At 42.5% G+C, this 23,377-nt stretch overlaps 1 protein-coding gene across 2 annotated transcripts in view; it reads right to left on the bottom strand.

Annotated features, from left to right (window-relative positions):
* Positions 1 to 645: 645 nt before the first annotated feature.
* CCR8 (C-C motif chemokine receptor 8) overlaps positions 646 to 23,377 on the bottom strand; it is a 33,738-nt gene continuing 11,006 nt past the window's right edge. Inside the window, exons 2-4 of one of the 2 annotated variants that reach the window (XM_053668992.1) lie at positions 11,564 to 11,681; positions 6,021 to 6,105; positions 646 to 4,309 (exon numbers count right to left, since the gene is read on the bottom strand). In XM_053668992.1, the coding sequence (XP_053524967.1) occupies positions 3,218 to 4,309; positions 6,021 to 6,105; positions 11,564 to 11,601 (1,215 nt within the window). In that variant the 5' untranslated portion in view covers positions 11,602 to 11,681 and the 3' untranslated portion in view covers positions 646 to 3,217. Of the gene's footprint in view, positions 4,310 to 6,020; positions 6,106 to 11,563; positions 11,740 to 23,377 lie in introns of those variants that run through there. The other variant, XM_037148333.2, reaches the window with a different exon arrangement.

The following is a 23,377-nucleotide window of genomic DNA, read 5'->3' as shown; positions in this document are numbered from 1 at the left end:
AGAGAGAACAAACCAGACTGTGCAAGTGGTAATGCCTAGTGGGAGGGAAGAAAGGTGAGGGAGGAGGCCAGAGAGAAAGCGTGGGGCCCGAGCCGCCATGTTAAAGAATTTGAGTTGTATCCGGAAGAGTTATAAGCAGAAGGATGAAATAGCCAGATTTGCACATGGGAACTTGTAGTCTGGTCAAGCCTCAGGGACCCTGGGGGGTCTGGCTGATACTGGGTTGGCCAAAAGCTTGAGGCCAATGAATTCTTTCTGTCCTATGTAGGCAACTCTTATCCCTGTGAGCTACCGAGTGGCAGGCAGGTGGCATTAGAACACTGGTTCACAACCCTGGGTCACCCTTTCCCCTACATCAAAGTTATGCATTTAACTTGTAAGGAAACAGAAGCACCAAACATTCAAAGTAAGTTGCCCAAGATCACACAGCTAAGAAAAAGATTACACAATGAAATTTGCCCCTGCTACTTTTACCCTTTATTGGATTCCTGCTATCTTAACCTAGTTATTTTATCTCAGAAGCTTCAATCACTCAAAAAAAAAACCCCCTTTTATTTCATAGGCAAAAACATTGAAAGCAGAATTATAACAGCATTTGAAGGTATTTGTGAGAAAGTGTTTTCCAATAAACTCAACTAAAAAAAATGTTATCATACATGCCCCCAAACGATTTTCCCAGTAAAACTTCAACAAGACATTTTACTTTCTTCATCCTGTTGTGAAAACATAACACAACAAACTAATCTTGTAGCTTAAGAAAAATAAAGTCGCTGGGAATTACCCAGCTGGCAGGGCCGTACACTGTGCATTCGGATTAGGGTGATACTATTCGACCTCTGCGTGTACAAAGCAGTTTGCAGATTACAGATTAGACATCAGGCAGTTCTGTGAAGCAGGCACGGTGACTGTCACCATCGTCACCATCCTTATCCTCAGATGACCTCCTAGACACTCAGAGAGCTGAGTTTAGGCCTGCTTGTGACTGGAGAGGCGGCACCCAGGGCAGGGCTTTCCCAGGCGCCCCTTGCGATGTCTGCTCAGAAAGGCCCGGCATGGTTCAAGACCCAGCGGTACGTTTCACTTGACAAGTGTCAGCTCTTCCAAATGGTCTTCACTGGATCAGAGAGAGAAATGCTGGCGGGCAGCAGCCTGGCAGCAGGTGGAGGAGACTCCTCCCCAAGTCACACGCCAACCACAGAGCTGGCCCATCCCTCTGTGTCTGGCATGGTGGCCCCTTCCAGGGTGCTGGCTGGGCTCACAGGCTTGTCTTCCAGACGTCGGCCTGCCCCAGGCCACACGTGCCCCATGCTCCTCGGCATCAGCCCAGCCAAGGAGCATGGGGCACGTGTGAGAAGACCGGGGACTTAACTGGCTGATGCAGGAAACGACAGGGCAGAACTCCCACAGCTTTGAGATGTCACGCTCTGGAATACCAGTTTGGCAGCCTCATGGGTTAACAGTAATCATCTGAATGCCTTTTTGGCCCTGCCCGCTGTGGCTCAGTTGGTTGGAATGATGTCCTGTAAACCGAAATGTCACAGGTTTGATTCCCAGCCAGAGCCCATGCCTAGGTTGCAGGTTTGATCCTCAGTTAGGGTATGTGTGAGAGGCAATTGATTGATGTAGCTCTCCCTTTCTCTCCTTCCCTTCCCCTCTCTTAAAAAAAAAAGAGAGAGAGAAAATAGTGGTTAAGTGTCCAGTTCAGAGTAAGTGTCTAAAAATGTAAAAGCCCCTCTGCCCCTGGCCCCATATCCCTCCTGCCCACATCATTTCAGCTCAGCGAGTGTTGACCAAGAGCTTCACTGTTCCAGAGTGAAACAATATCAGAGTCGAAATTGGGAACACATTGAATATATGTATAAAACATAAAATAAAGCTACAAGATGTGGATAAGAAAAGTGAAAGTCTTTAACACTCAGATAACTAGAGGGCAGGGAAAAAAGAGAAACATATGTAAAAATCGAGAGGAGAACCATTTGAGTACATAACAGAGACCAATGTCCAGGGTTCAAAGGCAGCCAGAGAGGCCGGGAGGGTACAGTAGGGGGAGGAAGAGTGAGGAAGATGGATGGGGCTGGCTCTCCAAGGATTTTTAGGCCCTGTTGAAGAGGGTTTTTATCTGTTTGTTGTTGACAATCAGTAATCTAAGATTCAAGAAGCCAGAATAAAAGAGTAAATGAAACCCACAGAAAACAGATAAGGTAAAGATAAGAGCAGAAATAAATGAAAAGACAAAAAAAAACCCCAAAACTCAACAAAGCCAAAAGCTGGTTCTTTGAAAGGATGGATAAAATTAATAACCCCCCTAAAACTGATCCAGAAAAAGAGAGAGAAAACACAAATGACCAAAATCAGGAAAAAAGGGACATTACTTCAGATCCTCCTGCATTAAAACAGACTATGCAAGGACATTAGGAAGAATTGGAGACTAATACATTTGACAATTTAGATAAAGTGGGAAAATTTCTTAAAACTAACAACTTTCAAAGAGTGAGACAAGCAAAGACAGAAAATACAAATCATCTACCTGCTGAAGAAACTGAACGCATAGTTTGAAATCTTCCACAGAGAACCCCCAGATGGATTCACTAATGATTTTCTCCAAACATTTAAGGAAGAAATAATATTAATTTTTTATAAAAACTCTTTCAGAGAATCACAGAAAAGGGAATACTTCCCAACACATTTTTGGAGGCCAAACCTAATCATGGCATTGTAAGAGGAAGAAATTTCAGGACAATATCTTGTCAACATAAGTACAAAAATCATAGAGAATTCAGTGATTTTTTTTTCAAATGATCACACCAAGAGCTCATTTGTCCCTCAGGGAAAATACAGGTTGGTTTAAGCTAAGAATCAACCAATGTGGCTCACCAAATTAACAGAATAATGGAGAAGACTATAAGATCACTTCAAGAGATAAGGAAAAAAGCGCTGGATAAAATTTACATTCATATATGATAAAGACACTCAGAAAACTAGGGGGAAAAAAACAAACATTATGCTTAATGGTGTAATATATTCACTACTTCCACAAAGTCTCTGAAAGTTGAGAAGATTGACTTGCAGTAGTAGGACTGTATATGATATGAAATATATCTTATATCCGGAACCATGTTTCTAAGAGTGAAGGCTTACTAAGACCTCAGCACACACCTCATCTGTCTTTGGAAGAAGCCTGGCGGCCAAAGCAGCGGCCCCTCTGGAGGGTGTGTGCTCACAAAATGTAGTCCGTGCTGGAGGAGCGGAAGGACTGCTGAGAAGAGAATGACTTCTCCCTGTATTTCTTGGGAATTGGTCTCCTCAAGTAGAGAAAGATGTGGTTGCAACTTTTCTGAAATATTTCCGAGAGGTGTTTCTTGAATTTCTCCCCTATGAAGGCATAGATAATGGGGTTGACACAGCAGTGAGTGAAGGAGATGATTTCTGTGATGTGGGTGGCATACGTCAGCCGCTGGTACATGACACATTCATCCAAGATGTGCAGGTCGTGCAGGGAAGTGAGGAAGAGGACTACGTTGAAGGGGACCCAGAAGAGTAGAGATGCAATGACCACAATGAGCACCAGCTTGATAGCCTTGGCCTTGTTCTGGTTTTGGCAATTCTTCAGCTGGTGCAGGATGCTAATGTAGCAGAACAGGAGGATGGTGAATGGGATCAACAGGCCTAAGATGTTCATTTCAAAGTGGGTGAAGAGCTTCCACTTTAAAGTCTGTTGATTGTAAAACGAGTAACACTGTAAGACGCCATCTTCAGAGGACACTTGGTAAAATACCACCAGTGGGCTTGTGGCCATGCCAGCGGTCAGCCACGCCGCCAGGGTCAGGGCCGTGCCGATCTTGGTTGTCCTCACCCTCATGGCATACACGGCGTGGACAATCGCCAGGTACCTGTCCACACTCATGAGGGTGATAAAAAACATGCTGCTGAAGAAGCCAATGTAATAAAAGCCAGAGACCACCTTGCACATGACAGTGCCAAATACCCACTGGTAGAGGTGATAGTGAGTCTGAAAGGGGAAGGAGAAGACAAAAAGCAGGTCCGACAGCGCCAAGTTCAAGAGGTATATGTCTGTGATGCTCTTCAGCTTCTTGCAGATGACAAGGACCAGGATGACCAGGCTGTTCCCAAGAAGGCCAAATACAAACAGGAGGCAGTAGAAGACGGCAAGGAGCAGCCTGCTGTCTGTCTGGGTAATTTCCGAATCACAGGGGCTCGAGAGGCCATCCGGATAGTAGTAGTCGGTTACTGTCACATTGGGCTCAAGTGTATAATCCATCAAGGTGGGAGGACCCGATCGCACAGGCACCTACGAGACATGCATACCTTAAAAGTCTTTTAATTTAAAGAATACGATGGAGCTTTGTTACAGATGAAATGTTTTCACCCCTCTCCCCAAATTCCAAAATGAATCCTAGCTCAAGTCTCAGCCATCCCTGTTTCATTGTAGATATCTAGATGAGACTTTGGACTTGAGGACATACAGATGGCCAACAGACATATGAAAAGATGCTCAATGTCACTAACCACCAGAGAAATGCAAATTAAAACCACAACGAGATGTCACCTCATACCTGTCAGAATGGCTATCCTTAATAAATCCACAAATGACAACTGTTGGCGAGGACGTGGAGAAAAGGGAGCCCTCGTGCACTGTCGGTGGAAACGCGGACTGGGGCAGCCACTGTGGGAAACAGTGTGGAGTTTCCTCAGAAACATGAGAAGTGGATCTGCCTTATGACACAGTGATTCCACTTCTGGGGATTTATCCAAAGAAACCCAACACATTGATTCCAAAGAACATAAGCACCCCATATTCATTGCAGCATTCTTTAAAATGGCCAAGATTTGGAAGTAGCCTGAATGCCCATCAGTAGATGACTGGCTAAAACAGCTATGGGACATTTACACAATAAAATACCACTCAGCCAGTCTTATCTTTTACGATAGCAAAAGTGGACCTAGAGGCTTTTGTGCGAAGTGAAAGAAGCCAGTAGGAGAAAAACAAGGACCATATGATTCCACTTATATGTGGAATCTAATGAACACAATATAGAAATGAAGTAGAAACAGACTCATAAACACAAAGGACAGACGGACATCTGTCAGAGGGGAGAAGAATAGTGGATTGGGTGAAATAGGTGAAGAGATTAAGCAAAAAAAGAAGAGCTCATGGACACAGACAGCAGTGCAGTGAGTGCCAGAGGAAAGGCAGGGGGGCAAGTGGAAGAGGGTAAATGGGAGTAAATAACGACGAAAGACTAGGCTTTGGACGTGAATGCAACGTGAAAAACTAGAATGCAACGTGCAGATGATGTATTGAAACCTGTGTAATTTCATGGACCAATGTGACCCCAATACATTCAATAAAATATTAAAAACAATCATTTTGCCCTGGCTGGAGTAGCTCAGTAGGTTGAGCATGAGCCTGCAAACCAAAGGCTCGCGGGTTTGATTCCAAGTCAGGGTATATGCCTGGGTTGCAGGCTAGGACTCCAATACAGGGCATGTGAGATAAATTCAGTAAATTCCACCACACAGTGGTATCTCTCTTTCTATCTTGCTTCTTCCCTTCTCCTCCATCTAAAAATAAATTACTTATTAAATCTTTTCAAAAAGTGATAATTTTTCTCAAATTGATACACACACTGAAGGCAATTTCTATCTGGATCTATTATTTTTCAAGGCATTTGATTGCTAAACATTCAGACACCTGTATTCATTATGCCACCTTTCTCTAATTTGAGATCTAAGCAAGTTAGCCATTTTTAAAGATACTTATTTCATTTCAGTATTTACCCCAAATATATTTTAAAACACAGTTCCCTCGGCCAGAGCCACAGGAAGCCACTAAGGCATTCAGGGCTTGTGTTTTCTGGGACAGGCAAAGGTAAAAAAAATTGTACTTCTCATTTCAGACCTTTGAAACATTGGCCTTTTTTTTGCCTGTTTCCCAAGGACCTAAACTTGCCCCTGCCCACTTATGTCCTTCTTCCCCGAGAATGATTATTAACACTTACCTTAATTTGAACCTTCGTTGCTGATTTCTTCTCTGAGTCTGCACCGTGACCTGCATATATAATAACACCTCCTCTGGAGGTGTTACTATATAAACGCATCGTGGTTAGAAAAGTACGAAAGCATCCTTTACCCTCAACGTTCAAATTAAAAAAGCAAGCAAGCCCTGGCTGGCGTGTTGTGGATGCTCCGCCTGGTTCTAGGAATTGTAACTCTACCCCCTGTGGCTACGGGAGCAAGGACCTTTGGAATGCGAGCAACAGGAGACAAAGCTCGTCTCTGGTAGCAAATGCTGCCTCAGTTTCCTCCCTGCTCCAAAGCATGGTCAGAAGTCCTCGGTGAGTAAGACCCCTTAGAGGAGGGGCAACCTAGGCCAGACACAATCACTTGGGAGGCCTTCATGGAAGGACTCAGGGGGGCTGCAACAAAAAGCAATGGACTCTTGCTCCCTGGCTTTGACATAGCCTGAGTCCCCATGTTCTCTGGGAGAAGTCCTTCCTGGCTCTAATCCTCTTAAGCCTGAATACCTGATGGGGAGAGGTGCAGCTCCTTGTCTTGCTAGAGCATGTCCTGGGGAACACACTCTGCTAAGAGTGCTTTCATTCATATGTTAAGGGTTCGAGCAGGAAACCCTAAAAACTCTCTTCCTGGAAGACTCTGACTCATCTAAGCCCTCAGATTGCTTTGAAATGTTATCTGCTATTTGATCCTTGCCACCCTGTATTCCTGTGTATTACAACCCAATAAAAGCACTTGGAAGAAGGGGCTCAAATCCTTTTTCCTCTGAGAAACTGGCCACTGCTCATGGCCTTTTTCCTCTGGGAAAATAGTCACCTCTCCTCCCCAAGCACATCACATCATGTTTCAGTCATGTTTACTCTCATCCGTGGCACATGGGGGGACTTGCAAGGAAAGTCGCCCCCACACTGATGTAGCTCAGTGAATTGAGCATGGGTCTATGAACCAACAACCGCAGTTCGATTCCCAGTCAGGGCACATGCCTGGGTTGCAGGCCAGTTTCCAGCAGGGGACGCATGAGAGGCAACCATACATTGGTATTTCTCTCCCTGTCTCCTTCCCTTCCCCTCTAAAGATAAATAAATATAAATCTTAAAAAAAAAAAAAAAGATTTCAGTCCTCACTGAGTGGCTCAATGGCATGTGGGCTGGCCTGCAAACCAAGGTCACCAGTTAGATTCTCACTCAGGACCCATGCCTAGGTTGTGGGCCAGGTCACCAGTAGGGGGTGTGTGATGGGAACCAATTGATGTATCTCTCACACATTGATGTTTTCCTCTTTCCCTCCCTCCCTTCCCGTCTCTCTAAAAATAAAGAAAGAAAATCTTAAATAATGACCTCACAAAACAACGCATCCTGAAGAAAACTTAGCATATAAAAATATACTCAAAGCATTGTGTCAATTAATTGTATATTTCATTAAATTGTAGTTAAAATTGTAAAATAAAATGAAGGTAACTCAAAACCATAAAACTTCTAGAAGAAAATGTAAGCAGTAAATAGCAGTCTTAATAACACTTTCTTAGACCAGTTTCCTCGGGCTAGGGCAACAAAAGCAAAAATAAACAAATGGGACTACATCAAACTAAAAAGCTTTTGCATAGTGAAGGAAAACATCAATAAAACAGAAAGGTACACTATTGAACGGGAGATGATATTTGCAAATCATACCTCTGATAAAGGGTTAATATTGAACATTTATAAATAATTCTCATGAATTAATATATAAACAAACAAACAACCTGATTTAAAAGTGGACGGAGAACTTGAATGGGCATTTTTGATGGGCAACATGCACAGGAGAAGGCACTCAACATCACTGACCACTGGGAAGACGCACAAGGCTCTTTTGATGAGCTGGTTCCTAAAGACAGGGACAGCCCCAATATCTCATCAGTTAGTAAAATGATATTCCCTCACTGGGGGCGTTATTTTCCCTTTCGTCAGTGTGTTTAGAAAGCCAGGGGCACAGCTCACTCTTGGATGAAGAAGAAGGAGCAATGCTACACACAGAAATCCATTCCAGTTCAGCAGCAAACTATTAACACTTGGGAAATAATTCAGAGGCTCCCTGGTTTTATTGGTTCTCATCTGGGATGCTTCTCATGAATTTTTTTTTTAATATTGGACTTTTCCAGCAATTAAAATATCAGCTGGTTGCTCAGAAGAGATGGATCACTATCAGAAAGCTTTACAAGGAGGAGTTAATAGTTTATTTAAGTGGGACATCCCTTCACTTTTTTCCCAAGTGCTGACTTTCTATCCCATGGTGCTGGTCACAGGCTACGAACAACAGTCTCGCAATCATTTCTTACTCAGAGGACTCAGAGAAAAAAGCAACTAAGAAAAAGTCGGGTTCTTTGTTTTCAGGAAGAAGATAAGGCAGACAGAAGGAATTTCTACATCATTTCTATTTCAAGAAAACTCAACAATTTTTTTTTTAATTTTTAAAATTTATTTAGTTATTTTTCAAGTACAGTTTTCTTTTGTCAATTTCTCCCATCCCAACCCCCCTCCGCCCCGTCTCCCCACCTCCCTCCCATCCCCCCCCAGACCTCATCCCTGTGTCTTTCATACTTGTTCTTCAAAATCCAACAATTTTGAAACACATGGTAGATTCCAAGAGCGAGCAAAGAAATCCGACTTTCTTCCGCATTCCACTTGGTCAGCCAGGACACAGGAGCAGGAACAAGGGGAGGAAAACAGCAAGAAAAAGGCCCAGTCCAGCTGGGGGAGCTTCATGGTTTTTTTGGGGGGGATGATCACGTTAAAGGGGCTCTGCTTGTCCATCCCTCTGTATTTGCTTCATGCCAACACCTGTCATCTCACACTACTGGGGTCACAGACAAAGGGGCATTGAAGCAGAGGGAGTGTCATTCTGGGGGATAACGCCTTATTTTTAAAGTGTGGAGCAGCCTCTACCATACGTACCCTTAAGTTCTATGGGTTTTTGTTTTTTAATATTTTATTGATTATGCTATTATAGTTGTCCCATTTCCCCCCTTCATTCTCTTCCACCCTGCATACCCTCTCCCTCCCTCATTCCCCCCCTTTAGTTCATATACATGTGTCTTAAGTTCTTTAGCTTTTACATTTCCCATACTATTCTTGCCCTCCCCCTGTCTATTTTCTGCCTGCCATCTATGCTACTTATTCTCTGTACCTTTTCCCCCCCTTTCCTCCTCCCACTCCCCAGTTGCTAACCCTCCATGTGATCTCCATTTCTGTGGTTCTGTTCCTGTTCTAGTTGTTTCTTTAGTTTGTTTTCATTTTAGGTGTGGTTGTTAGTAATTGTGAGTTTGCTGTCATTTTAGTATACCTGTTTTTCATCTTGTTTTTCTTAGATAAGTCCCTTTAACATTTCATATAGTAAGGGCTTGGTGATAATGAACTCCTTCAACTTGACCTTATCTGAGAAGCACTTTATCTGCCCTTCCATTCTAAATGAAAGCTTTGTTGGATAGAGCAATCTTGGATGTAGGTCCTTGTCTTTTATGACTTGGAATACTTCTTTCCAGCCCCTTCTTGCCTGCAAGGTCTCTTTTGAGAAATCAGCTGACAGTCTGATGGGAACTCCTTTGTAGGGTGCTATCTCCTTATCTCTTGCTGCTTCTAGGATTCTCTCCTTCATTTTAATCTTGGCCAATATAATTATGATGTGCCTTGGTGTATTCCTCTTTGGGTCCAACTTCTTTGGGACTCTCTGAGCTTCCTGGACTTCCTGGAAGTATATTTCCTTTGCCAGATTGGGAAAGTTCTCCTTTATTATGTGTTCAGATAAGTTTCCCACTTGTTGCTCTTCCTCTTCCCCTTCTGGTACCCCTATAATTCAGATGTTGGAATGTTTAAAGATGTCCTGGAAATTCCTAACCCTCTCCTCATTTTTCTGAATTCTTGTTTCTCCATTCTTTTCTGGTTATTTCTTCCTTCCTTCTGGTCCACTCCCTTGATTTGAGTCCCAGTTTCCTTCTCATCACTGTTGGTTCCCTGTTCATTTTCTGTTATTTCACTCTGCATAGCCTTCACTTCTTCTTCTATTTTGTGACCATACTCAGCCAGTTTTGTGAGCATCCTGATTATCAGTGTTTTGAACTGTGCATCTGATAGGTTAGCTATCTGCTCATCGCTTAGTTCTTTTTCTAGAGTTTTGATCTGTTCTTTCTTTTGAGCCATATTTCTTTGTCTTGTCACACCTGTTACATTGTAAGGGGAGGGGCCTTAGGTATTCTCCAGGGCAGGGCAAGCTGCTTGTCTGTGTTGTGGAGATGTCTGTGGGGGAGGGGTCAGAGAGGGAACAATGACCCTGGTTCTGCTCTCAGCTGGCTTTGAGTCACTTCCCCTGCTACCGATAAGCAAATTGGGCCCCTCTGGTGCTGATTCTTGGGTGGGTGGGTTTGTGTGCATTCTAGAGAGTACATTCTTTCCAATGAACTTTCCTGTGCAGCTGGGAGTTTCTCCTACTGTTGCAATCCCTACAGGTTTTTTCAGTCAGAGGTTTTGAGGCTTTATTTCCCTGTGCTGGAACCCTGAGTTGCATGGTCTGTCTCCCTCCCCAGTTGTTCCTCCCAGTTTATCCACACGTAAATGTGGAACTGCCTGCTCTGCCAGCTGCTGCCTCGCCCCCTGCTGCCCCATCCTCCAGCCACCACCTTGCCACACATTCTCTCTGCCCCAGCTGCCCATCTCTGCCCCTCCTACCGGTCTGGATGAATGTTTCTTCTTTAGCTCCTTGGTTGTTGGACTTCCACACAGTTTGATTTTCTGGCAGTTCTGGTTGTGTTTTGTTTTTAGCATTGTTGTTGTCCTTCTTTTGATTGTATGAGGAGGGAGAGTATAACCACCTACGCCTCCATCTTGGCCGGAAGTCCTGGGCTTTCCATTTCTGAACATGGCAGCACAGGCTGTGCCAGCCTGCAACTGTGTTACAATGAGTGTGTGATGGAGGCTGGGTAGGCATTACCACTGGGTGAAACTAGTCATGTTGAAACAAACTGGTCTCTGCCAGTTTTAAGCCATCAATCCAATGGGAGGTGGTCTTACTTTTTGACAGTTCCTGTAGCTTTTATTGATTGCAACTGTTTCCACAGGTACCCTGTTTCAGGAGGAGGGGTTAGGGAATGGCAAAATAGGTTAAGAGCTTCAAGAGGTTAAAAGCTTCCAGGTATAAAATAAATAAGTCATAGGGATGGAATGCACAGCGCAGGAAATATACTCAATAATATTGTAATAGCTTTGTATGGCGACAGACTTATTGTGGAATCATTTCCTTATGTATTTAAATATCAGATCACCATGATGTTTACCTGAAACTAAAAGGATATTGTGTGCCGGTTATATTTTAACTTAAAAAATGAGACACCACTACGCACTACTTAGAATAGCTAAATTCCAAAACAGCAACAACACCAAATGCTGGAGAGAATGTAGAGCAACAGGAACTCTCATTTACTGCTGGTGGGGATGCAAAATGGTACAGCCACTTTGAAAAAACAGTTAGGAATTTTTTTATAAAGCTAAAACAGGCTTACCATCCCCGACCAGTTTGGCTCAGCTGGTTGGGCATCATCCCGTACAGCAAAAGGTCGCTGTTTCAATTCCCGGTCAGGGCACATGCGTGGATTGCAGGTTCAGTCCCTGGCTGGGTGCCTGCAAGGACAGCCAGTTGGTGTTTCTCTCTTACATTGATGTTTCTCTCCCTCCTTCCATTCCCTTCTCTGTAAAAATAAATAAATAAAAATTTAAAGATAAAATAAAATAAGCTTACCATATATTCCAGCAATCACATTCCTGACTATTAACCCTAATGAACGTGAAAACATACCCACAGAAAAACCTGAGTATAAATATTTATAGCAGATTTATTCATAATTGCCAAAAATTTTAAGCAGCCAAGATGTCCCTTAATACAGGAATGGGTAAAAAATTGTATAGTATACACAATGGAATATTATTCAGTGATTAAAAAACAGCTATCAAGCCACAAAAAGACACCTTAAGTGTATACTGATAAGTGAAAAAGTCTAGAGGGATTTGGAAATTCCTCATGGAAACACAAAGGAGAAAGGTAAGAGTTCCCAGGTGATACTCATTTCACTGTTCCACTTTTCTTTAGGTGCAAGTTAGAATGGCTATGTGTTCCTCTAAGTCTTGCTTCATGACCCCTAAATCCAATGTCCTAGATATATCTATCTGCTGATACCTGAGTTCATACCTGTGTAACTCCCCTTACCAACAACATTCATGCTCTGACACAGTTTGGGGAAAACCCTAGATCTTTCGTGAGAGTTTTGTAAAGTTCATGTTCAAAGTCATTGATACTCCATGCTGATAAGTACTACTGACTCAACTATCAATGGTGGAAACTACAATACCTGTTTCACCCACACCCACCCTCCCGTCTCTTTATCTTTAACCTTTGGCATTTTAATCATTATGTGTCTTGGGGTGGGCCTCTTTGCATCCATCTTATTTGGGACTCTGTGCTTCCTGGACTTGCATGTCTATTTCCTTCACCAAATTAGGGAAGTCTTCTTTCATTTTTTTTCAAATAGAGTTCCAATTTCTTGCTCTTTCTCTTCTCCTTCTGGCACCCCTCTGAAGTTAATGTTGGATTTCCCAAAGTTGTCCCAAAGGCTGCTTACACTATCTTCATTTTTTTTTAATTCTCTTTTCTTCTTGTTTTTCTGATTGGTTGCTTTTTGCTTATTTATGTTCCAAATCATTGATTTGATTTTCAGCTTAATCCACTTTACTGTTGTGTCCCTGTAAATCATTCTTTATTTCAATAAATTCTTTATTTCAGTGTATCCATAAATTCTTTGATTTTATTGATACAGTGTATCCATTCAGTGTATCAATAAATTCTTTATTTCAGTGTATCCTTTGTTTCTGACTAGATCTTTTTCATGCTACTGAGGTCCCCACTAAGTTCCTTGAGCATCCTTATAACCAGTGTTTTGAACTCTACATCTGATAGATTGCTTATCTCCATTTTGTTTAGCCCTTTTTCTAGAGTTTTGATCTGTTTTTTCATTTGGGCCATGTTTCTTTGTCTCCTCATTTTGGCAGCCTCCCTGTGTTTGTTTCTATGTATTAGGTACAGCAGCTTTGACTCCATGTATTGGTAGTGTGGCTTAATATAGTGGGTGTCCTGTAGGGTCCAGTGGCATATCATCCCCTATCACCCAAGCTGGGTTTCTCAAGGTGTACCCTTTGTGTGGGCTGAGTACATCCTTCTCTTGTAGTTGAGCCTTGGTTGCTCTTGGCAGATCAGTGGGAGGGATTTACCCAGGCCAGTCAGCAGCAAGGACTGGCTGTGACCATTTATTACCAACCTCCACCCTCCATTGGAAGATCATCTGTGCGGGGGTAGGGTGGTGGTGCTCTGACGTGGTCTGTAGTTGTCCGCTGGATGTGCTGGCCCTGGTGTTTCACTGGTGGCACAAGCCAAGATCAGCCCCCATCTGTTTTTTGCCCAGGGCCACCCTATCTGAGTTATAAAGCAATCTGAGATGGCTGCTACTTGTGCTGGGCTTGAAGATTCCTGGGCGAATCCAAGCTACAAATCTAGGCTGACTGCTGCTAATGCTGGGCCTGAGGCTCACTGAAGCCAGCTGCTGTTTGTTTTAGAGAATTTAGGAAGTTGTGAAGCCTGAGCCAAGACCAGCCATTCACATGGAAAAGCAGCTTGGGTGGGCCCATATATTGGGTAGGGTGGAGTCTCTGGGGATCTCCTCCAAGGTGGGTCAGAAAGTGTGAGCCCGGATGATGGAGTCTCAGATATGGCACCAGCTTGCCAGCTCTCTGGGAGGAGGGTTTAGAAAAGGGAAAATGGCCTCTGCCCACCCTGATGTCAGACACTTCAGTTTCTCCCTGTATATCAATCACTAGTGCCTTTCAAGCTACTACCCTGGTGCTGGAGCTCAGAGGGAGTGAGTTTGAGTAGGGGAGTCTCTATATAGGTTCTTTAAGAGGAACTGCTTGAGACTCCAGCAATTTTTTCCACCAACTCAATTCCCACTGATTTTTGCAGTCAGAAGTTGTGGGGACATATCTTTCTGGCACTGGAACCCTGGGCTGGGGGCCTGGTGTGGACTTGGACTCCTTGTTCCTAAGATATCCCTCACAGATTTTTATCTACCACACCTGGGTGAGGGACCAGCCCGTTCTGCATCTGTGCCCCTCCTGCCAGTCTGGATGGATGTGGTTTCTTTAATGCCATAGTTGTCAGGCTTCCATCAACTCGATTTCGGATAGTTCTGAGTGACGGTTATTCTGTATTTTAGTTGTAAGTTTGATGTGGTTGTGGAAAGAGATTATTAGCCATGTCTGTCTATACCATCATATTGACTGGAATTCAAATTCGTCATTTAAAACCACTGCTTCCTTGTTGATTTTTTTTTTGTCTGAGAGATTAATCCATTGATTTCCATGGGTTGTTAAAATCTCCTACTATGACTGTATTACTGTCTATCTTCTCTTTTGTGTTTATCAAGATTTGCCTTCTATATTTAGTGCTCCTATGTTAAGCACATAAATGTTTATAAGGATTATGTCCTCTTGTTGATTGATCCCTTTATCATTATATAATCTTCTTCTCTGTCTCTTTTTATGGCCTATGCTTTAAAGTCTATTTTGTCTGATATAAGTATTGCTACCCCAGCTTCTTTTGTTTTCATTTTCATGAAGTATCTTTTTCCAACCCTTTACTTTCAGTCTGTGAGTATCTTTCATTCTGAGGTGGGACTGTTATAGATGATATATATATGGGTCTTGTTTTCTTATTTACTCAGCTACCCAATGTCTTTTAATTGGAGCATTTAAGCCACTTAGATTTAAAGTGGTTATTGATGGTATGTATTTATTGCCATTTTATTCTTTATAACTGGGTTCCTTCTCTCTTTTTTTTTTGTCTTCTTAAAGAAGATCCTTTAACATTTTTTATTTTTCTTTGTAATTCTGGTGTGGGGGTAATGAACTTTAGCTTTTTCTTGTCTGAGAAGCTTTTTATTTCACCTTCAGTTTTGAATGACAACCTTGCTATGTTAAGTAGTCTCAGTTGTAGGTCCTTGCTTTTCTTCTCTTTGGCTTGAAATGTTTCTGTTGAGAAATGAGCTGACAGTTTTATGGGAGCTTCCCAAGGAAAAGGGCACCAGAGGTCCTGGCTGGGAGCAGCCAGCAGACCCCTCTGCAAGATGTGAGCTAGCTCCCTATTCTTTTCTTTATTTTTAAGATCTTATAGTGACTTTATCTGAGGCAGTTATGTTGGGAGGAGGTGTCAAATCTTCAAATAATACATAACAGCACATTCTACCACCCTTCCCCCAAAATGAAGAAAATACTGTGTTGAAATCAACTTTAAGTATAAATGTATAAATTATTACTATCACAGCTACCTGTCAAATATCGTCTGGCAGAAAATGACATCAGGTCATCTAACTAAACTCTCTCTTTACTAATGGAAACATTTAAATCCAGAGAGATAATGTAACTCACCCAGAAACATGCAATAAGTTTGTGGTAGAGCCTGAGCCAGAACAGTCTCCTGAAGCACAGCCTAGGGTTCTTTTCATGTTACACTGTATGTTTTAAATTCTCATGTGCTAATATTACAAAGACTTAAGAATAAGACCATGAGAAATTTTGGGTGGAGGGTTTCTACAGTTTCCATAAGTCCACCAATTATTTGTAGGGTACAAAAGTATTTGCTTAATAAGATGTTCAGCCAAGATGGAGGCATAAGTGGAAATACTGTGCTTCCTTGCACAACCAAATTTAAGGACAACAAAGATTTAGAAACAAAAACACAACCAGAACAGACAGAAAATTGAACTGTATGGAAGTCCAACAATGAACCATTCATCCACACAGGTAAGAGGGGCAGAGTCGGTGGCTGGGGGAGAGGTCATGGCAGGAAAAAGCAGTGGCTGCAAAACCCCGGGGGGAGGAAACGAGCAGACCCAGTGAGGTGTGCAAGGCAGTTGGCTGACTGTGGACACAATTCACATGCAGATAAATCAGGCAAAAATGGGCAGTGAGATAGACCGCACAACCCAGGGCCGCAGCAACCCTGTCTAAAGCCTGAAAGCACCAATTGAAATAACTTGCGGGGGGTGGGGGGTGAGGTGCCAGGAGAGACTCCCAGACTCACAGCAGTCATTTGGAGAGAACCACAGGGTCCTAGAATATACACAAGCCCACCCACCCAGGAACTAGCACCAGAAGGGCCCAATTTGCTTGTGGGAAGAGGCAGAAGGGACTGAAATCTGAGAGAGAAGCAAGCACCATTGTTCCCTCTCTGACCCCACCCCCCAGACAGCATCACAACCCAGAGACTGAGTTGCCCAGCCCTGGTGAACACCTCACCTAAGGCTCTACCCCTTGTACATAACAGGCACGACCAGACCAAAAAATTATGGCCCAAACAGAAGAACAAATCAAAACCCCAAAGCCAATATTTTTAAGTGCCCAAAAGATAGCCAACCTATCAGATGCACAGTTCAAAACACTGGTGATCAGGATCTTCACAGAACTGGTTGCTTTTGGTCACAAATCAGATGAAAAAAATTAAGGCTACACTAAGTGAAGTGGGGCAAAATGCACAGGGAACCAATAGTGATAGGAAGAAAACTGGGACCCAAATCAATGGAGTGGACCACAAGGAAGAAAGAAACATCCAACCAGAAAAGAATGAAGAAACAAGAATTCAAAAAAGTGAGGAGAGGCTTAGGAACCTCCAGGACATCTTTAAACACTCCAACATCCAAATTATAGGGGTACCAGAAGGGGAAGAGGAAGAGCAACAAGTGGGAAACTTATCTGAACAAATAATAAAGGAGAACTTTTTCAATCTGACAAAGGAAATATACTTCCAGGAAGTCCAGGAAGCTCAGAGTCCCAAAGAAGCTGGACCCAAGGAGAAACATACCAAGGCACATCATAATTACATTGGCCAAGATTAAAATGAAGGAGAGAATTCTAGAAGCAGCAAGAGCTAAGGGGACAGTCACCTACAAAGGAGTTCCCATCAGACTGTCAGCTGATTTCTCAAAAGAGACCTTGCAGGCAAGAAGGGGCTGGAAGATGTATTCCAAGTCATAAAAGACAAGGATCTACATTCAAGATTGCTCTATCCAGCAAAGCTTTCATTTAGAATGGGAGGGCAGATAAAGTGCTTCTCAGATAAGGTCAAGTTGAAGGAGTTCATTATCACCAAGCCCTTATTATATGAAATGTTAAAGAGACTTATTTAAGAAAAGGAAGATAAAAAACATAAACAGTGAAAGGACAGCAAATGCACAGTTATTAACAACCACACCTAAAACAAAAGCAATGTAAGAGGACAGCTTTCAGGAGCAGAACCATAGAAATGAAGATCACATGGAGAGTTAGCAAGAGGGAAGCGGGAGGAGCAGAAGTGGGGAGAAGGTACAGAGAATAAGTAGCATAGAGAGTGGGGTGAAAATAGATAGGGGGAGGGAGAACAAGAGTAGTGTGGGAAATGTAGATGCTAAAGAACTTATGACACATGGACATGAACTAAAGGGGGGGAATGTGGGTGGGAGGGGGTGTGCAGGGTGGAGGAGAGTGAAGTGGGGAAATGGGACAACTGTAATGGTACAATCAAGAAAATATATTTTTAAAAAGTATTTGCTTAATAAAAAGAGTGGCAGGAAGAACTTTTAAGTTTAATAAAAGCATATGTGCTAGTAATATCTGTCATATAATAGTAATTATATAGTTATATAATTAAATTATATAATTTAATTCCCCAGAGGACCAAAAAATGAGTAAAGGTGCAATCAATGGATGTTTTCTTGTATTAAACTTTTATTTCCTGTGTAAGAGGAGACAGAAATGTTGCCTGCATACACGACCACAATATTGCTTTGGAGGTTTAAACACGGAGAAATGCTTGTGGTTAGTAGCACAGTGTTTGTGTTTTTAGTTGTGTTTTCAGGAAACTCAGGCTGCCTTGTGTGCAAGAAAAACTGATTAGATCTCTCAGTCCTTTGCTGGTCATTCATTCCTGGGACTGATCTTCTACTAACATCAAGGCTGCAACTCACCCAGCAGGTCTTCTAGTCATTAGAAGAGATAAAAGGTGAAATTATACAGTTCCTCTTTTAAGGAGTTTGGTGATCAATGGCACTGTCATCACAGGAGGTAACGGGTCTCTGAAGGATGATGATGCATAATGAAAGAAAAAAGTCATTATGAAAACTATGTATGAACCCCCAAAAATCTTTAAGATAAAAAAAAAAACACCGATGAAAGTGGCATGGATGATATGCTTCTCTGTGCCAAGACAGGGGTGAGTGTGGTCACATCCAGAGCGAAATAAGCAGAAATTAGAAGTTATACATTAGATCATTCCTCATTTTTCAACTTCTTAAAAATGATGACATGCTGTCTTTGCAATACATTTTCAGAAACTACAAAGTGCGTATTGCCAACAAATCCGAAGCAAAAGGAGTTTCATTTAGCAAATGCTTTGCTGACTTCATTGTAGATCAATCCACACTTGGAAATTGTCCCAGTGATTTGCGGAGCAAAACAGCACACGTGTGGCAAAAAGTGGCGCACGGGGGCAGGCTGAGCAGAGCATGATGAAGCACATGGTGGGGAAGAAAAATCTAAGGACTCAAATACACAATGGAATTCTATGCAGCAGAGAGAAAGAAGGAGCTACTATCCTTTGCAACAGCATGGATGGAACTGGAAAGCATTATGCTGAGTGAAATAGGCCAGGCATTGAAAGACAAATACCATATGATCTCACCTTTAACAGGAAGCTAAACAACAAAACAAACAAGCAAACAGAATAAAACAAAGATACTGAAATAGAGAACAAGTGGGCAGTGACCAGAGGGGAGAGGGATGGGAATTTAAGGGGAAAAAAGGGGAGGGATTTTGAGGAACAAGTATGAAAGACACAGGGATGAAGACTGGGAGGGAGGAAATGGGAGGGAGGTGGGGAGCATGGGGCAGGGGGGGCTGAGATGGGAGAAATAGACAAAAAACTGTACTTGAAAAATAACTAAATAAAATTAAAAAAAGAAAAAAGAAAAGAAAAATCTAAGGACCCAGTAACCGGGAGTCTGTGAATGAAACTAACCGAAGAGAGATTAACAGGAGGAAAGGGACAGAATTTGTATTAATGTTGATGTGCATGGGCGTTCACAGAAAAGGAGTGAAACTCAAAAAAGTGGTTCGACTTGAGGATTCATACGCCATTTTTTTTAAAAAGGAGAGCAAGTTTGGGCTTCAAGGGATGATAAATGAGGGGGAAGTGAGAAGAAAATATATAAAAACTCATGGGAGATAAGGGCTATTTTAGCAAGGTCTGTTTGCACAAACTCATCTTGGTGTCAACTCTCTGTTTTGGATGATAAGAGTCACTTTTCTGTCCCTGGTGCTTGGTGGGCACCTTCCTCAAAGGGGACTTTATGCCCTGTTTTTAGGCAGATGAGGGAAAGGCAGAGAATTCTTCCCACATCAGATGGTTCTCAGTTGTCTTTAGCTCAAAATAATTCTTGTGCCAAAGTGTCTAATTTGAGGTTGGCATATTCTGATTCCTTTCATTTCACATAGTGATGAAAATCTCCATTTCATGAGATTTGAAGGGTATCTTCATGGGCCAGACGTTGCTTATATATTTGGCCCCCAGTGAAAGTATGGGAGTGGCCCAGCTCCCCTCCTAAGTTTCAATGACCTGAGGTTGAGTCTGCTCTAGAATTGGGTACTGACATTCAAGTGGCGGGCATGTCCACCTGTGATGAAAACTTTTGCTCAAGTTGTGTTGCATTAGGGTGGTCGCCTCTGCATCTCTGCGCCAGTGGGGATTGACTGATCTGTTGATTCCAAGTTCTGAAGGAGGAAACTGGAGACCAGGGCTCATGGATGTGGAAAAAACTCTCAAGGTGAAGCTAGGAGGGCTTCCACCCCTGCCCCCAGGAAAAACACACGTAAGTTAAGATGCAGGTAGAGTGTTAAGACACTCTTTTTCTCTTGATATTTTTAACTATATTTTATTGCTTAAGCTATGACAATTGTCCCAATTCTCCCCCCTTTGTCCCCCTCTGCACAGAGCCTCCTTTCCCTCCAGCAATCCCCCCACTTAGTTCATGTCCTTTGATCATACATGTTATTTGGCTTCTCCATTTCCTATACTATTCTTAACACCCCCCTGTCGATTTTATACCTACCAATTATGCTTCTTATTCACTGTACCTTTTCCCAAATTCTCCCCCTCCCCGCTTCCCACTGATAACCCTCCATGTGGTCTCCATTTCTGTGATCCTGCTTCTGTTATAGTTGTTTGCTTGTTTTTTTGTTTTTTGGTTTAGATGCAGTTGTTAATAGTTGTGAGTTTGTTGTCATTTTACTGTTCGTAGTTTTAATCTTCTTTTTCTTAGGTAAGTCCCTTTAACATTTCATGTAATAATGGCTTGGTGATGATGAACTCCTTTAGCTTTACCTTATCTGGGGAGCAATTTATCTGCCCTTCAATTCTAAATAATAGCTTTGCTGGATAGAGTATTCTTGGGTGTAGGTCCCTGCTTTTCATGACTTTGAATACTTCTTGTCAGTCCCTTCTTGCCTGCAAAGGTTCTTTTGAGAAATCTGCTGACAGTCTTATGGGAACTCCTTTATAGGTAACTCTCTGCCTTTCTCTTGTGGACTTTAAGATTCTCTCTTTAGCCCTGACTGGTGTGGCTCAGTGAATTGAGTACTGTCCTGTGAACCAAGTTCAGTTCCTAACCCAGGGCACATGCCTGGGTTGCAGGCCAGGTTCCTAGTTGGGGGCATGTGAGAGGCAACTGCACATTGATGTTTCTCTCCCTTCCCCTCTCTCTAAAAATAAAATCTTTTTAAAAAAGATTCTCTCTTTGGCTTTAACTTTTGGCATTTTAATTATGATGTCTCTTGGTGTATCTCTCTTTGAGTCCAACTTTTTTGGGACTCTCTGTGCTTCCTAGACTTATATGTCTATTTCCTTTGCCAAACAAGGGAAGTTTTCTCTCATTATTTTTTCAAATAAGTTTTGAATTTCTTGCTCTTTCTCTTTTCTTGCTGGCATCCCTATGATTTTGATGTTAGCATGTTTGGAGATGTCCCAGAATCTTCTTATTTTCTCCTCATTTTTTTGAATTCTTGTTTCTTCATTCTGTACTGGTTGACTGTTTATTTCTTCCTTTTGTTCCAAATTGTTGATTTGAACCCCGGCTTCCTTCCCTTCACTCTTGGTTCCCTGTATATTTTTATTTCACTTAGTGTAGCCTTCATTTCTTCCCTTATGCATTTGCTGTACTCAGTGAGTTCTCTGAGGATCCTTAACACCAGTGGTTTGAACTCTGCATGGATAGGTTGGCTATCTCCAGTTCACTTAGTTGCCTTTCTGGAGTTTCATTCTGTTTTTTTCATTTGGGCTATATGTCTTTGTCTCCTCAATTTGGCAGCCTTCCTATGTTTGTTTCTGTTTAGTAGGTAGAGCTGCTTTGATTCCCTGTCTTGGTGCACCTGTTATGCTATAAGGGACAGAGCCTTGAGCATTCACCAGCTTCACTGCTTTGTGGCACTGCATGTGAGGGAGGAGTCAGAGAGGGGAATAATAGCATTTGCTCAGCTCTTGCCCTGTTTTTAGTCACTTCCCCCACTTCCCACGTGTGACTGGTGCCCTTCCAGCTGCTGCCCTGGTGCTGAATCCCAGAGCAGGTGGGTTTACATATGTTCTAGGTCCATGCAGGTCCTTTAAACAGATTCCTCTGTGACCAGCAGTTTCTTCCGCTATTCCCAACCCCACTGGTTTTTACAGCCAGAAGTTATGAGGCTTTATTTTTTTCTGGTGCTGGAATCCTGGGCTGTGTGGTCTGGCCTGGGGCTGGGATTGCTCAGTCCCCAGGTGGCCCTCCTGGTTTTTATCCACCACAGATGAATGTGGGGCTGCCCACTCTGCCAGCTGCCACCTCACTGTGTCCTCTTCACCCTGGCTCCCCGTGTCCTCCTACGTGTCTGGATGAATATTTCTTCTTTAAATCCTTGGTTGTCGGACTTGCATACAGTTCAACTTTCTGGCAGTTCTAATTGGTTTGTTTTGAGGTTAGTTGTGATCCCTCTATTGTGCAAGGAGGCAAAACTTGTCTATTTACACCTACGTCTTAGCCTGAAGTCCTCTCTTCTGATAATATTCATTCCTGTTTCCTGCACACAAGACGAGTTTGTGAACTAGTGTATTCTTTTTATCTGTGTTATTTAAGCTTGGTTCAGAAGACCCCTTTTGGAGAGGGGCTGGGGACAGCTCTGTCCTGGCTTCCTTGACGGCCAGAAGACACAGTAACATCAATGTTATCCCTGCCAGCCTGTCTTCTTTTTAGATATTCCCAGGGTCCCCAAAGGCCACAGTTCCTAAAAGACACCTTGAACCAGCCACACTGACATTTCACTTACAGTAAATCCAATCCTCAGAACAACCAGGCAGGTTTTCCAGGTAACTTTTCCAAGATCTGCACACTCTTAAAGGGGAAGGAGTGGTGCCAGTCTAGGTTATAATATCCACCTGGACATCCAAGCCCCTTCTCTCACCTCTGTCAGTCCTCAGAAGAAATGAAGTGAGCTACCCAAAGTGACCCAGGGCTCTCAGGGCTGTCAGAATTAAATCCTTTCCCCTCTGGGCTGCCAGAAACCTTGGTTCCTTGTGGCAGGTCTTGTCTACGTCCATACTCATGTTCTTTGGGCTGTCATCCCCCTAGACTCTCATCACATTTTTTAAAAATATATCTTATTGATTATGTTATTACAGTGGTTCCTCTTTTGTTCGGTCTCCATTCACTATGCCCAAGGCCAGGGCTGGCATGAGGTAGGTCTCAGAAAATATAAGATGCATTAACACCCAACAGCTCACAACAAGAGGACACAAATGCTACCTTTTCTTCTGGTCAGCCTTTGTCAAGGTTACACCGCAGGGAACTGGTGGTACCTGCAGGCTTTGGAGTTAAAAACAAAACAAAAAGCAATCCGATTTTTGATTTATTGGGTGTTTGGTAGCTTGTTGTGTAATCTCCAAATATTTGTGGTTTCTTTTTCCTATATTTGATTTCTAGTATCTTTGTGGTCAGAAAATATGGTTAATATAACTTTAAATATTTAAAATTTATTGAGGTTTTCTCCTAGTACAAGACTATCTTGGAAAATTTTGCATGTAAACTAGAGAAAAATGTGTACCCTGTAGTTTTAAATGCAGTGTTATATAAATATCTGTCAAGTAAAGCTGGAAAAAACCCCTCAAGTTTTAAGACTGAGAAAAAGACTTGATCAAATCCTTCACCAAAGATTTACAAATG

This window comes from Artibeus jamaicensis, unplaced genomic scaffold (assembly GCF_021234435.1).
Source record: "Artibeus jamaicensis isolate MK-2021 breed Jamaican fruit bat unplaced genomic scaffold, CSHL_Jam_final contig_519, whole genome shotgun sequence".
NCBI lineage: Eukaryota > Metazoa > Chordata > Mammalia > Chiroptera > Phyllostomidae > Artibeus > Artibeus jamaicensis.
Note: the sequence above shows the minus strand (reverse complement) of the source record. Positions and strands in the feature narration are given on the sequence as shown.